Source organism: Chiloscyllium plagiosum, chromosome 5 (assembly GCF_004010195.1).
Source record: "Chiloscyllium plagiosum isolate BGI_BamShark_2017 chromosome 5, ASM401019v2, whole genome shotgun sequence".
NCBI lineage: Eukaryota > Metazoa > Chordata > Chondrichthyes > Orectolobiformes > Hemiscylliidae > Chiloscyllium > Chiloscyllium plagiosum.
In genome coordinates this window covers 61,289,700-61,306,901 of record NC_057714.1, presented here as the reverse complement: position 1 = coordinate 61,306,901, position 17,202 = coordinate 61,289,700, and the positions used below count along the sequence as shown (strand labels likewise).

Here is a 17,202-nt window from a genome sequence, read left to right as displayed (position 1 = left end):
CGGACTGTGAGGTTGGAAGCTGTGGGTGGGAGATCTCCCTGAGGTGATGAGGTTCTGTATCGTCTGAGAGATGATGGATTGGTGAATGGGGGGGTGGGGTCATGGTTGAGGAGGGGGGTAGGAAGTGGTGTCCTCGAGTTGGCGTCTGGTTTCAGTGGTGTAGAGGTCAGTGTGCCAGACTACCACTGTGCCTCCTTTACCTGCTGGCTTAATGGTGAGGTCGGGATTGGAGCAGGTGAAAGGTAGCAGTGGAAGGATGCTTTTCTCAATAGAAGGTTGTGATAGTGGTCTTCCACAGGAATCAGTGCTGGGGCCTCTGATGTTCATGGTCTACATAAATGATCTGGAGAAAAACATGGCTGGTCTAATTAGTAAGTTTGCAGACAATGCAAAGATTGGTGGAGGTGTGCTAGCGAGGAGGGTTGTCAAAGATACAGCAGGATTATAGATCAGTTGGAGGCATGGGCAGAAGAATGGCAGATGGCATTTAATCCAGACAAGTGTGGGGTAATGCATTTTGGATGGTCAAATACAGGTGAAATTATACAGTGAATAGTAGAACCCTTAGGAGTATTGATATGCAGAGGGATCTGAATGTGCAGGTCCACAATTCACTGAAGGTGGCAGTGCTGGTAGATAAGACTGTAAAAAAGGCCCACATTGGAATGGGCACTGAGTATAAGGATAGACAAGTTATGCTGCAGCTTTATAGAACTTTATTTAGGCCATACTTTGAATATTGCACATAATTCTGGTCACTACACTACCAGAAGAATACGGATGCTTTGGAGACGGTACAGAAATGGTTTACCAGGATGTTGCCTGGTATGGGGCATTTTAGCGATGCAGAAAGGTTGGATAGACTGGGTTTGTTTTCACTGGAACATGGGAGATTGAGGAGTGACCTGAAAGAAGTTTATCATGACATGAATAGAGTGGAAATTTTGAGGCTTTTTCTTAAAATAGAGGGGTCGATTACTAGGGGACGCAGGTTCAAGGTGCAGGGAGTGTGACACTTAAAATAGATGTGCGAGGCAGGTTTTTCACACAAAGGGTGGTGAATGCCTGGAACGTGCTGCCAGAGGAGGTGGTGGAAGTAGGCACAACAGCAGCATTCAAAAAATACCTGGACGAATACATGAATAGGAAGGGAATAGAGGGATATGGATCCTGTAACTGAAGATGGTTTTGGTATGGAAGGGCAAAATGTGTCAGCGCAGGCTTGGAGGGCCAAAGGGCCTGTTCCTGTGCTGTATTATTCTTTGTTGTTTGTACTGCCAATCAATCCTGCTGTTCAGTTAAATTATGGCTTCTTCCAATCTGGAATTCATTAAATTTAAATTGTGATCTAATTGTAGAATTCTCTTCTAACTGTAGCTTCTTATAATCCTAAATTTATACCTTTATTAGATTTTATGTATGGTTTGCTTAAATTTATTTTTGGGTAGAAGATAACAGTAACAGAGAGATGAAAATACTCATTTAAAATATTACATGCAATTTTAATGTGATTCGGGTTCACATTGCTATCCAAGATCATGCTGTGGAGTTGCCGGTGTTGGACTGGGGTGGAGAAAGTTAAAAATCACACAACACCAGGTTATAGTCCAACAGGTTTATTTGGAAGCCATAGCTTTCGGAGCGCTGCTCCTTCATCACCACCTGATCATGGTTGTGTTTATGCACCTTCTTGGCTATCCACTGAGAAAGAACATCTTATTGCTAATTTTCTGCTTCAGTATTACTTTCAAAAGGTAACTGTTTGTTTAAATATTAAACAGTGTATACTTTGATGTTTTGAACCCATGTACTTTGGAAACTAACTGAAGAGCAACAAAAGAAAGTTAACCACAATTGCTGGCTGCATTGCAAGAAATCTGATTCTTAGATTTGAACTCATGTTTAAAGCAGAGAAAAGTACAGTATAATTTCTCAAAATGCCAACTAGAAATAGTTGTAATTGTTCATTTGCATTAGAATTAGGCAAGTTGTAATGATTTAAAGTTTCTGCGTCTATTGCAAAGTTTTGAATGATTCGGTCAATTTAAACTGAAGAGATATCTCTCTCTTGTTTGCACAGAGGTAAATTTGCAGTTGTAAAAAAATGTACCGAGAAAGCTACAAGGAAGGAATATGCTGCCAAATTCATGAGAAAAAGAAGGAAGGGTCAAGACTGTCGAATGGAAATTATTCACGAGATTGCAGTATTAGAATTGGCTGAATCCAATCCTTGGGTCATCAACCTATATGAAATCTATGAAACAGCATCAGAAATGATCCTAGTTTTGGAATAGTAAGTATAGTTTTTTAAAAATTCTTTTTTATCCTTTCTGTAGTTTATATTTTGACTCCAGAATGTTTAAATAATTGAAGTTGGTTATTAAAGTTACTGATTTTTTTTTATGCACTGTCTCGACATGAGTATAGAGAATAAGAGCTCATTGTGCAGGGGTGACTTATTAGCATGGGCAAAAGGTTTGTTAATCAATTAGTAGTGGATTGAGCCAACATAAACAGGTCATTTTCAGGTTGACAAGATGTAAGGAGTGGAATGCTATCGGATCCACTCTTCCCACTGACCAATCACAATCACCTCCTACCTGTATCCACCTATCACCATCCCACCAACTTTGCCCCCAGCCTTACTCCCTCCCCCTATTTATTTCTCAGCCCCCTCTCCCCTCCCCAGTCCTGGTGAAAGGTCCTGCCTAAAACTTTGACTCTCTTGCCCCTCTGCTGCCTGGCCCGCTGTGCTTTTTCCAGCACCACACTTTACTGACTCTGACTCTCCCAGCACCTTCAGTCCTCACTGTCTCCTAGTTGCTGCCACAGAGATCAATGTTGGAAGCTTTAACAATGTATAATTTATTTTTGTGACTTCTACAAAGAGACTGAGTGCATGGTCGCTAAATTTGCTGATGAGGTGAGATAATAAGTTGTGAAGAGGTACTAAGGAGTCTGTAAAGGGATGCAGCTTAAGTGAGTGGATAAACAATTCTGAATAAAGTATAATGTGAGAAAATGTGAACTTGTTCACTTTGGCAGAAATGATAGGAAATGAGTGCATTATTTAAAACAGCAAAATTGCAGAAGGCTGAGGTACAGAGAAGCTGTGTATCTTGATACATGAATCACAACCTTCAGTGAACAGGCAGCACATAACTAAAAAGGCAAATGGAGCATTGTAATAATGTAAAAGTAGGGATGGTTTGTTGCAGTTGTGCAGGGCATTGCTGAGACTGGAGAGGACTCTGTACAGTTTCGCTGCCTTATTTAAGAAATCATAATTGTATTGGAAACAATTCATAGAAAGTTCGATTAACTGATTCCTACGATGAAGGAATTGTCTTATGCGGACAGGTTGGGCCTTTTATTCATTGAAGCTTTAAAGAATGAAAGGCAATCTAATTGAGGTAAACAAGATTCTGAGGGCAGTTAGTGGGAGAGGTGGGGTATGTGTGTATGCTGAAAGGATGTTTTCCCCCTGTGGGGGAGACTAGAACTAAGGGGTGCAGTTTAAAAATGTAAGGTGCCTCTCATTTAAGATGGAAGTAGGATTTCTTTCTGCAGTTTGAGAGTCTCTGTGTTCAGAGAACAGTAGAGGCAGTGTCATTGAATATTTTTAAGAGGCAGAAAGATTCTTTACTTAAGGTGCCAGAAGTTAGTGGGTGTCAACAAGGAAGTAGATTTGAGACCACAACCAGAACAGCCATGATCTTATTGATACGGAACTAGCTGGACTGGCAGGTAAATCTACTCCTATTTTGTATGTTTGTTTGTATGAATTATGTAATTAAAAGTTGATTATAGGCTAAGGCATTTGAAAGATTTAAGACATTTTTATTTCATCCTCCCTTGGGTATGATATTTTTGTCTATTGTAACTTTTAGGCTTTTACCAGTGTAAGTGTTTTTCAGTTATGGACTTGATCTTAATGAGAACTGTGGAGATGCATTTCTACCCCTCAGTAGAAAATTCTCTGAATCATCTTGATTCTGTTGTGTTGTTAAGTTTCATTTTCTATATCCTGTATTTTCTCTTTGAAAGGACTGTGAAAAATTCCTCAACTGATTTCACTTGAAGCATAGGGTCACTCTTTTCTTTTTTAAACTGCTGGACTATTGACTTTATTTCACTATATATTATAAATCCAGATATATAATATAATCTAGATATTTCAAACTGCAATAAATCAGCTAATTGTTGAAATATTTTGGAAATAATAAATTTGTATAAGGCAAGCATCATGTGCATCATATTTTTATCACTCGCATGCTTCTAAGTTGCTTTAGTGGTCCTTCTATAGCAAAGTTAATTTGAAGACATTGAGAGCTGGATATACTAGGTGCTCCTGAACATAACAGATTGAAAGGGCTAGTACTGAGAAGTGGGGAAGATCAGAAAAGGCTGCAGTAGGAGCTGGGAAAGGATTAGATTAGATTAGATTAGATTACTTACAGTGTGGAAACAGGCCCTTCGGCCCAACAAGTCCACACCGCCCCGCCGAAGCGCAACCCACCCATACCCCTACATTTACCTCTTACCTAACACTACGGGCAATTTAGCATGGCCAATTCACCTGACCTGCACATCTTTGGACTGTGGGAGGAAACCGGAGCACCCGGAGGAAACCCACGCAGACACTGGGAGAACGTGCAAACTCCACACAGTCAGTCGCCTGAGGTGGGAATTGAACCTGGGTCTCTGGCGCTGTGAGGCACAGTGTTGGGGAGAGAGATGGAGAGCAGTTAGATATCAGAAGTGTTGGTATGGGGGGAGCTCAAAGGTTAGTGCTGCATTGTGTTATGATCCCAGCTGGTCGAAATACTGGACAAGGCTGGTTTACTTTGTTGGCAAGATAGATGGCACAGATCAGATTGGTCCCAATGGATCTTGATTCATGTTCTGACTGGGGTGGATGTAGTACTGCTTTCCACACTGAGTCAAATTTCTGGTTGTTTCTTATGTGCTAGGATCTGGATAAGAGTTCAGTGCAATTTCAGGCTACTGTTTTGAAGCTACACCCTTTTAGAAAAGCATATTGTCTCACTGGTGATGATTGTAAAGGTGTGCTTTCGACTTTGTGACATCTCCTTTCTCCTCACCCTCTGCCCTTGAATGAGCTGGTGAGGAAAATGAAAAAAAAAATTGAATGGAATGGATAGAAAAGTGAAACTGAGAATAAATCTCTGAGCTAATTGACAATAATACCTGATGGTATTTTCTGATGTTTTCACAAACAACAGATAAATTGCACTGGTGTCATGCTCTAAACAAAACAACATATGCTCACAGTCTGAGATCACCAAACCTTAAAGAATCTGAGAGAACCTTCTGGTGGGGAGGGGCTTGCAGGAGAAAGTCATATTCTGAATTTTCACATCTTTAGTAACTTGCTATCAAATATTTTTGAGCTTCAAACAAATAAAATATTTCTACAATAATACTGTTTATCTGGACGTGGCTTGGACAGTAGGTTGGAAATCAAAGCAGTATGTTCTAGAGAAGTACTTGGAGGCCACTATCTGAAATAATCATTCACCAAAATTTAACTCCAGACTACCAAATCAATTTGAAATCTATGTTTGTCATTTTCCCTATTTTTACACTTGTACATCTTAGAACTATGCTTTAGGTTCCAGTCACATCATGATGGAGCATTCTACATTACTTAAGACCATAAGACATAGGAACAGAAATTAGGCCATTCAGCCTATTGCGCCTGCTCTGCCATTCAATCATGGCTGATAAGTTTCTCAACCCGTTCTCTCGCTTTCTCCCCATAATCATTGATACTCAAGAACTTATGTCTTAGTTTAAATATACTAAATGACCGGCCTCCACAGCCTTCTGTGGCAATGAATTCATAGATTCACCACTCTCTGGCTGAAGAAGTTTCTCCTTTATATTCGTTATGAAAGGTTGACCTTTACTGTAAGGCTGTGCCCTCTGGTCCTAGTTTCTCTTACCAATGGAATCTTCCCAATATTTACTCTGTCCAGGCCATTTAGTATCCTGTATGTTTCAATTAGATGCCCCCTCATCCTTTTAAATTCTATTGAATATAGACCCAGAATCCTCAAATGTTCTTCATATGTAAACCTTTTAATTCCTGGGACTATTCTTATGAATCTCCTTTGAACATGCTCCATGGCCAGTGCATCTTTCCTATGATAAGGGGCCAAAAACTTCGCACAGTACTCCAACTACTTAAATGAGAATTTTTTATATTTATCTAATACTTTATCACTGCTTATGGCATCCGAGAATCTTCCATACGTCTGTTGCAAAGAAGTTCCAGAAGAAATCGTATGATGGTGTCAAGAGAAGATTCAAGGAGCTTGGGATCAGTATTCCCTGAGGTATCCGGCAGTGCTTCGGAATACCTGAGATGGATCCATGCATCTCTTTGACAAATCGGAGAAGGCAAGAGACTTTGTGGACAAACTAATCTAAGTTAAACAATTGTAGTATGTATAAATATTGTTGCTTGGGTATGCGTTTATCATTCTGTGAGTGACTTCCCTTGATATTCCAGGTACACCATTTAATCAAATCATTAGGCATAATCTTCTGCAATTACATTTAAATTCCAGAGAGGAGGAACCCGAACCACAAATTAACTTAGTGTCGCATGTTCCACCAAATATAAAAACTACATAAACTAAAACCACTACATTTAACAAACATACAAAATTATTAAAAATAAAAAACAACAAAAACCAGAAAACAAACCAACATATAAAGCGCCAATAGCGCTGAGTAGGGGAACTCACCCCTGCCCGGAGGGGCCACTACCCGTCCCGAACTGCCCATAAATAGGCATCCAACCATCTCAGGGAGGTAAAAACAATGACTGCAGATGCTGGAAACCAGATTCTGGATTAGTGGTGCTGGAAGAGCACAGCAGTTCAGGCAGCATCCAAAGAGCAGCGAAATCGACGTTTTGGGCAAAAGCCCTTCATTTGCCCAAAACGTCGATTTCGCTGCTCTTTGGATGCTGCCTGAACTGCTGTGCTCTTCCAGCACCACTGATCCAGAATCTAACCATCTCAACCACCTTCACTTCTCCCAGCTAGAGCCGCATCGCAAGCACAAGCTAAAAAGAATAAACACCCCATAGAATATCAATATGAATAAAAAAAATGTTTATATAAAAAAAGGGAAAAAATACCCCACCCATCCTTTGGTATGTCCTAACTTAGAAATTTAAAATGTACATCTTTAACCACTGCCAGACATAGTTTGAACCAAATTATTATCAATAGAGGAAAAAAAAGGGGAAAAACAAGAACATGCATGCAGGATTTTTGGATGCCATGAGCAGTGTTTTATTGCAAATTGTGCTCTAGTGTGATCCAGCTGTGTTTGCAAACCCTTCAAAGACCTGAGACTGACTGACAAATGTAGGAGCAAGAGGCTGCTGACAGAGACAGATGTTTTCCTGTATTAATGGCACTATATAACAGCTCTGCCTGTTGTCTGACAATAATACCAATAATGTAAGCCTGTTTATGTTGGGAATGATTTTGTTCACTTTCCATTAATTTAGGCATGATAAAAGCCCTAGCATATTATTATTTAAGATGGAGTATTGTGCGCAATTCTGGAATCCATATTATTAGAGGAACATAATTGCACTGGAGATGATGCAGAGGAGATTTGACAGGGTGTTGCCTGGGCTGAAGCATTTATTATGAAGTGAGATTGATAGACTGGGATTGTTATGCTGAGGGCAGAGGAGATTGAGAGAGGGCATAATTGAGATAGGGTAGAAAGGAAAAAACGTTTCTTTCTGATGGTATGGATCTAAGGGGATAAAGGTGAAGAGGAGACGTAAGGACAAACTTTTTCACCCAGACGGTTATGGGAAAGTACTGCCTGTAAGGATGATAGAGGCAGAAACGTTTATAACATTTTCAGATGTATTCAGATGTGCATTTGTGATGCCAAGACATACAAGGCAATGGGCCAAGTGTTGGAAAATGGCATTATAATAGGTGGTTGGTTTTGACTGGTGTGGATGTGATGGATGGAGAGGCTTTTTCTATGCTGTAGATCTGTGACCGTTTGACTTTGTCTCCTATTATGATAGTGAATGATAGGTGACTGACTCAGAATATGTCGAGAGAAAAGTTGGAATACAGTCTGTGCAGAATAAGCTGCATCCAATTTGGTAATTTATTGTTAATTTATTATTTAAATACTTTGTTTTCTGCAGTCTTTCTGTCTGGTTGCTTTTCTGAAATATTAATGAACACTTCTTATTTTTACTTAAAGTAAGTGCAACGTTTAAGTTAAGTTTTGCAGTTTAGCTTGATGTGTATAGCAAAACCCATGAGTATTTTCCAAGCGAGTTTTGTGAAAGTGGATACTTTATGCTGATAATTGTCTCCATTATTTCACCACTGAAAGAAAATGTGCCAGAATAAGGACAAAAGTGCTGGAAAATCTTTAGCTGGTTAAGCATTATCTGTAGGGTGAAACTGAGTTAATCTTTTAGGATGATGAGCTTTCATCAGAATAGATTACTTGTGTCATCATTGATCCATTATTTATTATCACAAGTTTTGTCTCAAATTTGACTTTGAAGGGTATGTGTGGTATTTGTCCTACTGGCATGGTAAAATGTACAAACAAAATATATGTGTGTAGTCTGCGAACAATTTAAGGTCATTTATTTTCAAAACAGAACAAAGTATTTGATCATTTGAACTCAGCCAGTAGTATTAATAACAGCAAGTGGCTACTTCCAATCTCTACAATTCAAATTTTACTCTGAATGCAACATACCATGAGCAGCTAATCAAAGTAGTAACATTTTTAGAAGTTAGGTATGTGAGGAGAATTAGCAACAATATTCATGTGAACAACCATTGATACTCTGAACTAATAATTGTAATCTCATTTTTTTCCAAGTATTTTTATATAAACATTTGAAAATATGTTTCAATCATAATTGTTTTTGCAGTATTGTTTGTGCTTGCTGTATTGTAAGAATTTTTTTTCACGTTTTATTACTCCATTTACATGGGAATTAAATTGATTAATGCTCAAAGCATTCATTGTTTGAGCACTGTGGATAGGACTTGGTTTCTTTAGTCTCTCACATATGTTGGAGCCACAGTTGCATAGCTGATTTTCTTTGAGAGAATGGTGGACAAGTAATGGGTTAATTTCAATTCATTTAAATGGAGGGGCAGCTAACCAGTTTGTTTGCATAAGTGTCTGCTGACATCCTTTTATGATTGAGGAAACCCTGTCTGAATTTTCCCAGCAGAGAAACAAAAGGCACAAATTGTATCTTTTTGTTAGTAGGTTTTGAAGTTGGATTTGAGTGCATTAAACGTGAATTGTAGAATTCAGGTGGTTCAATATTCTTTGGAGATTTGCCAACCTTTTCTCTTTTCAGGACTCTGCTTGGAGTTCTAGTGGAAAGCATGCAAAATACCTCTTCCATTTTGAGCTATATAATGTACTTGACTAGTAATAGACTTTATAGAGAAATTAGAAAGCACAGTCATGTACTTTTAATGGCTGTTTGGAGAGCAAAAGTAACATTACATCTGGCACATAAACTTGGCCTCATTGCTTGCTGGCTTCCTGCTGTGAATTCATTTATGTCACTGTGCTTTCAGCACGTGACAATTCATGTTCATGGTCTGACTAAAGAGAACCCTTCAGTTACCAGGGGCTCACTGTTTAGTTAGGACAGGATGCTATTCATAACAAAACCTTTCATTTGAGAGCAAATTGTTTTCCTAAGGGGAAGTTAGACTTTATTTTTCCACAGTGGATTTGCAAGCGCTACTTTTTATAGAACTAGAATTCAGTTCTTAATTCATGCCAAAATGAGCAAACTTTTTTTAATTTTGTCTGTGTTATCAATGACTTTGGATTGCCCAATTTGTGATTGAAAGACCACTATTTAAAGGACAGACAATAAAGCCCTTGGAAGAAGTCTCAATAGTTTTATGTGACTCCTTTTGCCATTGAAGTACCGAAAGTTCTTGAGTAATAGTCAATCTCATGTAAAAGTTAAATCCCATCTTTTGGCCACAAAAATACCAACTTTCTCTACCTAACATCCACTCCGTACTGAAAACAAACTTGCCCTGGTGTAAACCTACTGTTAACGGACTCATAAACTAACACACCATTGACGGTGGCTGTTCAATGACGTGTGTGGACACATGGAAATGTAAGCTGACAAGGCTACCATCTCACTGGTGTGTACAGTGTTTATGCCAATCCCACCCTCCAATATAGCAATAGTTGGAACTATTTTACACAGGCCAGGTCAACTTTAAAGAGTTGAGCTTGCAGCAGCTACAGAATTCAAGACAACCAAGAAGAACATTCGAGATTGAAAGAAGTTCTCTATGCAGCTTAGGCAGATGCCTTATTAAAACAAGTGAAAAAAGCTTATGTCCACTCACATCACTGAGAGGAATTCTTAGTTTCTCATAGATATATCTGAAACTTTACCCTAAAATCAGCATAGCAAAAGGCATTGCGAATTCCAAAGCCAACTCTCAATAATATATCAGGTTTATGAAGTGAAGCAATTTTATACTGTCGTAGAAGACCAAGTTTCCACAGCATCACCCAGCAGAACTCGATGACAGACTTATCGCATTTCAGTGATTTATAATGAAAATTGACAAAAGATTGACACAGACTGGCCTGTATTAAGAACATGTTTGAGACTCCGATGAGTTTTGACATTCCTGCCAGCTTAAGCCAACAGTATTCTTCAAGAGAAAGCATCCCAAAAACAGGAATTCCCAAGAGGAGTCAACATCCATGTTTACATTAAAGAATGGATTGAAGGTGGCTTCAATATATGGCGGAGGAAAGTTTGGAGCCTCTGATTTTTAGAGGATTGCGTAAAGAAAAAGGCTTCTCATCTGGAACATGTTCAGCTACACCTGGTCATTGACACCATTGCTGAAGTTAAATAATCAAACAATGATATTGTGGTGGTCTAACCGGCCTTGTGTCCAATGATTGAATTTCTCTCTAAACAAGTCCTTCAAGGATAGCATGAGAATAAAGTGGGATGATTGGATGTCACAGGAAGGAAGACATTGAACAACAGAAGCAGTTCTGTCATTAGTAATTGAATGTAATGGGTTTTTGTGGTTTGGGATGAAATCAGGATGGAAATTGTCATCAAATTATTCAAGAGTTGTGCACAGTCCAATACATTTGTTAGGACCATTGACAATTTGTAAAGCTTCTTTAAATTTATAAAATGGAAGACAAAAGCCAAAGTGAACATAAACCCCTTACTTACCAGTCTCATTCTATAATAATAGGTGACCAGAAAATGGCAGAGAAGTTGAATACATTCTTTAAATTAATCTTCACAGAAAACATGAATAGTCTTCCAAAATTACTAAATAATCAAGGGGGAAAAAGAAAATAATGAAATAAATAGTTAAACTATTACCAGAGAAAAGGTGCTGTGGAAAATAATGGGAGTAAAGTCTGATAATTCCCCTGGAACTGATGGGATGCATCTTTAGAATTAAAGCAAGTAGCTACAGGGATGGTAGATGCACTGGTTGTAATCTTCCGAGAATTCTTGGATTCTAGAAAAGTTCCAGCGGATTGGAAAACTCTCAATGTTAGATCTTTATTTTGAAGGGAATGAGACAAAAATAAACTTGCTACAAACTGGTTAGCTTAATATTTGTTACAGAGGAAATGTTAGAGTCTATTATAGAGGATGTAATAACAGAGTAATTAGAAATGCATTGTGATCAAACTGAGTCAGCATGGCTTTATGGAGAGGGAATCATGTCTGACAAGTTTACTAGAATTCTTTGAGGGGGTAACAAGCAGGATCGATAAAGGGAAAGCAGTGGATGTAACATATTTGGATTATCAGAAGGTGCTTGATAAAGCATCACATGTTAGGCTAGTTAATAAGAGCTCGTAGTGTTGGAGGTGTATATGGATAGAGCATTGGATAAATAATAGAAGACAGAAAGTTGGGGAGGATGCTTTTTCAGGATGGTAACCTGTAATTATTGGAGTGCCATAGGGATCAGTGCTATGGCCACAATTATTTACAATATACTAATGACTTGGATGAAGAAAGTGAATAAACTGTCACCAAGTTTATGGATGACATAAAAATAAGTGGGAAGGCAAGTTGTGAGGATAAAAAAAGAATTTGCAGAGGAATATTGACAGGTTAAATATTTGGGCAAAAAACCTGGCAGATGGAATATAATGTGGGAAAATGTGTACTTTGGCAGAAGAATAGAGGAACTGGAGAATGACTGCAGAACAGGGATTTGGGTGTTCTTGTGCATGAATCACAAAAAAAGCTGGCATCCAAGTTCAGAGGGTAAGAGGGAAGACAAATGGAATGTTGGCCTTTATTTCGGAGAGAGTTGAGTATACAAGTGGAGAGGTTTTGCTAAAACTGTATAAGGTACTAATACGAGCACAGGTAGAATACTGTGAACAGTTTGGATCCCTTATCTAAGGAAAGATTTACTGGCACTGGAGGGAGTCCAGAGAAGTTTCTTCAGGTGATATTGGGTAAGGAGGGACTGTCTTATCAGGGGAGATTAATAGATTGGGTTCATACTCTTTGAAATTTAGAAGAAATGAGAGATGGCCCTTTTGAAACGTACAAGATTCTTAGGAGACTTGAGAGGGCAGATGTGGAGAGGTTGTTTCCCCATTGTGAGAGAGTCTATGACTAAAATACGGGATCACATCTTTCGGACAAATGAAGTATTCCTTCTCTGAGGGTGATGACCCTGTGTAATTCTTTATGCACAGGGCTATTGTTATGTATATTAAAGGTGGCGGTAATTGATTGTTAATCAGGAAGGGTAGTGGGAATTATAGGAAAAAGGCAAGAAAGTGGAGTTGAGGGTTATCAGACCAGCCATGATCTCATTGACTGGGAAAGCAGTCTCAGTGGGGTGAATGGCCTATTTCTGTTCCTATATCTTGTGGTCTACTGTACACAAATTAATGACAATCTGTCTGCATGAAGGTATTCCAAAAAAAACCCTCAACATTGAAAACACTTTTAGGCTCTGTTTGTGTTATTTTTGGGGGTCAGGTTGCCTGGTACAGTGTCTGACCTGACAACTCGGATCAGCTGATGTACCACCAAAAAAAAATGTAGTGACATAATGGGGGAAAGTGGATTTTAAACCCCTCAAACGTTACTTGTGTACAAGATGACCTCCAAGGTTTTCACTGAAAGTTGAGTCTCTCAAACTTTACTTTTGGTTTGTTTCACATTTTGGAATTCATTTGTAAGTTTGATCAAAGCCAGCGCAAATCTAATTGCAAGAAAGGTAAAGGGGCATTTTTGGGTTAAAAATTACAACATTTTTGGATGAATTTTCTTTTTTTTTCCACTTCAACTCATCACTATACTGTCAGAGTTTCTTGTCCTGTTCATGGAGGTGACCTTACATTGCCACATGGTAATTCAACTTAAACATGCCACTCATATTGCTTTCTGTTCTAATATTATGATTCATTACACTCTGGATTAGTTTGGCCTGAGTGCAGGTTTTAACCTAACACACATGCTTTGTATTGCTTTGTTTGCTCTCACTTACCACTGACTCCTAATCTTCAGTGAATGATCAACCATGCATGACGTCAACAGTCTATTCACATAATTTGTTTCAGTTATGTGACCACACAAATATAGTTGATCAGAAAGGATCAAACACGAGTTGTTTGAAAGCAGTTATGGCAGAAGTTCAAATGAAATGAATGTGTGGGAATGGTGCTCTCTGCGCTTCATTCTCTGAGTTTTAATTGTGTAGAAGCTAAAGGTGTAATTGTAAGTGAATACGTCAGGCAACTACAGGTCAAATAGCCATTTTATTTTCCATTGACTTTCATGTTGGAAGAAAATCAGATGGGGTGGTGATTTTGCAATAGAAGAAGATCAGCTAGATTGTCGGTTTTCCAAAGTAGATTTGAATATGGTAAATGTTGATTCTCTCTATAAACTGCTGTTCCATGATAATAAACCATGCTATCCCTGTGCTGTGTATTTACTCCTGAGCATTCTGATGGCAAATGTACTCAAGGATCATCTATGCACTTCCTAACCTTGCTGCAATAGATATACCTACTGACATTCAAAACTAGCTGTGTGTTTGAAATTGTTAAAGCATTATATAAACTACGAAATACGAGTGTTGTAATTTCATTCTAGGGTTGCACTGCAATTAAAATTGCAACACAGTGAATGAATGTTAAATTCCAAGGTGGGTGGAAAGGTAAAAATGTGAAACTTTCTAAACCTGGCCCTGATCTGCCCACTTCTCGTTTTAATTAGTGGGTGGAGCAATCACTTTACTTGAGGCAGTTTGATTTGTGAAATCTTTTGTGGAGTTTCTGTGCCTCCAGTTTAACTGCATTGTATTGAGCACAGGATGGGTGAGATTCCGAGGCTGGCAGATAGTTAACTGCATGTGGACCAATAGGAGCAGGAATACTCCCAATCCCTACTAACCGACCTGTACATTTTCATACTCTTGCATTTCATTAACCTCCAACACTTACAAGATATCTAATCCCTCTGTACTGCTATATCAACCTTGGTTGTGATCTGATCCATAGCCTTTGTCCTACCTGACAGCCAACCTGTCGATCGAATTTGCTGCTTGGCAAGAAACACCCTCCAATAGTTTTCAAAGAGATCTTCCAGTTAATTTCTCTCGGTGGCCTGATGAGCCTATGCTTCAGCATTTCCTGTCTGAAAATCTCCTTGTACCCCCACCCTTTTCCTGGCTCTGAGTGAAAGGCCATTGACTGTTTCCTCTTTCTTTCTGTTGTCTTTCATTCCTCCATTCACTGGGTATTCAACACTATCTAGCGTATTCCTTCAAATCTAGAGTAATTTTAAATGCTGCTCCATATTTGTCAAAGTAGTTGAGGGGCCAGCTCCACCTGTATTTTAGTTCTGTAAGAAGCTGTGGAAATTCTGGGCCAGCCTGAGAGGGGTTGAGGCTCCTGTGTCAGATTAGCAAAGTACATTCATTCTAACCCAAAGCATAAAAAGAGATGAGTTCATGTTACATTGTACAGAACACTGGTTCAGCCATTTTTAAAGTATTGCATGCAATTCTCGTCTCCCTCTCCTAAGAAGGATGTTGTTAAACTAGAAAGGGTTCAAAGAAGATGGGGGGGGGGAGGTTGGTTTGCAGCTATAGGGAGAGGCTAAATAGGCTGGGGCTGTTTTCTTTGGACCTTCAGAGGCCGAGGAGTGACGTTTATAAAATCATGAGGGGCATGGATAGGGTAAATAGCCAGATAAGGTATTTTCCCTCAGGTGGGGGAGTCCAAATCTAGAGAGCATAGGTTTAAGTTGACAGGGGAAAGATATAAAAGCGATCTAAGGGGCATCCTTTTCATGCAGAGGATGGTGCAAATACGGATAGAGCTGCCAGAGGAAGTGATACAGGCTCGTATGATTGCAATATTTAAAAGGCATCTGGTTGGGTATATGAATAGGAAGTTTGAGAGGGAATGTGGGGAAAATGCTGTCAAATGGGACCAGATCTATATAGGATATCTGGTCAACATGGACGAGTTGGACCGAGGGGTCTGTTTCTATGCTGTACATCTCTGACTTTGAGATAAGAGAGGGATTAGGGAGATTAGAATTAAAGTCTGCAAAAGAGTGAGTTCACAGAAAGGTTCTTTGGAGATAATGTAATAAACGGCTTTATATAGTGCAGATGATACGGACTCATTATCAAATGGATCGCACTGGGAAAAAAAAATGAAGGCAGAGAGACAAACTAGAGTGAGGTTTTGTGATGACTATTATAAACTGGTGCAGTAAATACAGTGCCCTTCTGAAATCCTGGGCATAATTTGTTCTTTCTACAAACATAGGTACAGTTCCATCCATCAGAATGGAGTAACATCAGATCCTTTATGTAAGCTGAAGTCAGTGTCCATGGATTGCTGTTTATTGACAGCACCACATTGGTTCCCTCATACTGAAATGTATTTGCAGCAGCTTGTAGTTCAGTCCACCCTTTGCAGAGTTTAGATGGCCAGTGTTGTGAGCCTGAATGTAGAGACTACACAATCCATCACATTTACCGCCTCAGTCTGGAGCTCATCTAATGTCCTTTAGGGAAGAAAACTGCCATCCGTACCTGGTCTGGCCTGCATTTGAATCCAGACCCATAGAAATGGTTGACCCTTAACTGCCCTCTTGTCAATTATGGATAGGCAATAAATGCTGGTCTAGCAAGTGACATCCTCATGACTGAATAAATAAAAGAAAATGTCATATACTGTGGATCAATGATTACCAGCAACCAAAATAGCACCAGGATTTTTAATGCCACAGCTGACATGTTAAAGTGAAGGTAATCGTGAGCCAATAGTAATCCAACTGAAAATACAAAGTCAGAGCATACCAGGCTAATGTTCTCAGCACCTTCCTTCACAGCAGTGAAGTATGTACAACTTACATAAACCAAGAAAAGTAGCTCTATATTTACAACACCTCCAGCTTGAATGAATATTGGGTATCTCCAGGTAAGACAGAGTGCCAAGCATTGAAGTACACCAGTGTGCAGGGATTCCTAGCATGGTTGGCCTCTTGACATAGTAGTTACTCTGTTACCTCAGTCATGTGACCTGAATGGATGACAGATATGTCTTCAAAGACTTGCTATTAATGTGTTGCCAACAGGTCACCGACATTTGAGAGACCAGCATTTCTACCAGTGAGATGTCAAGTTCACAGAATCACCAGACGTATTACAGTACAGAAGGAGGCCGTTTGGCCCACAGTATCAGCATCAGCGCTCTAAATAGACTTTTTGACTCAATACCATTCTCCTATTTTTCACCATACCCTTGCACATTGTTTCTATTCAAATAATCATCTCGTGCCCTCTTGTATGCCTCAGTTGAACCTGCCTTTACCAAAATTCCAGGAGAAAGTGAGGTCTGCAGATGCTGGAGATCAGAGCTGAAAATGTGTTGCTGGAAAAGCAGCAGGTCAGGCAGCATCCAAGGAGCAGGAGAATCGACGTTTCGGGCATGAGCCCTTCTTCAGGAATGAGGAGAGTGTGCCAAGCAGGCTAAGATAAAAGGTAGGGAGGAGGGACTTGGGGGAGGGGCATTGGAAATAGGTGGGGTGGAAGGAGGTTAAGGTGAGGGTGATAGGCCGGA

General features: G+C 39.4%; 1 protein-coding gene across 2 annotated transcripts in view; it reads left to right on the top strand.

Moving 5' to 3' along the window:
• Positions 1–17,202, top strand: part of stk17a (serine/threonine kinase 17a) — a 107,682-nt gene that overhangs the window by 33,666 nt on the left and 56,814 nt on the right. Inside the window, exon 2 of one of the 2 annotated variants that reach the window (XM_043690161.1) lies at positions 2,081–2,293. The exons of the other annotated variant lie outside the window; for it this stretch is intronic. Coding sequence (XP_043546096.1) covers positions 2,081–2,293 — 213 coding nt within the window. The remainder of the gene's footprint in view (positions 1–2,080; positions 2,294–17,202) is intronic. 2 annotated transcript variants of the gene reach the window in all.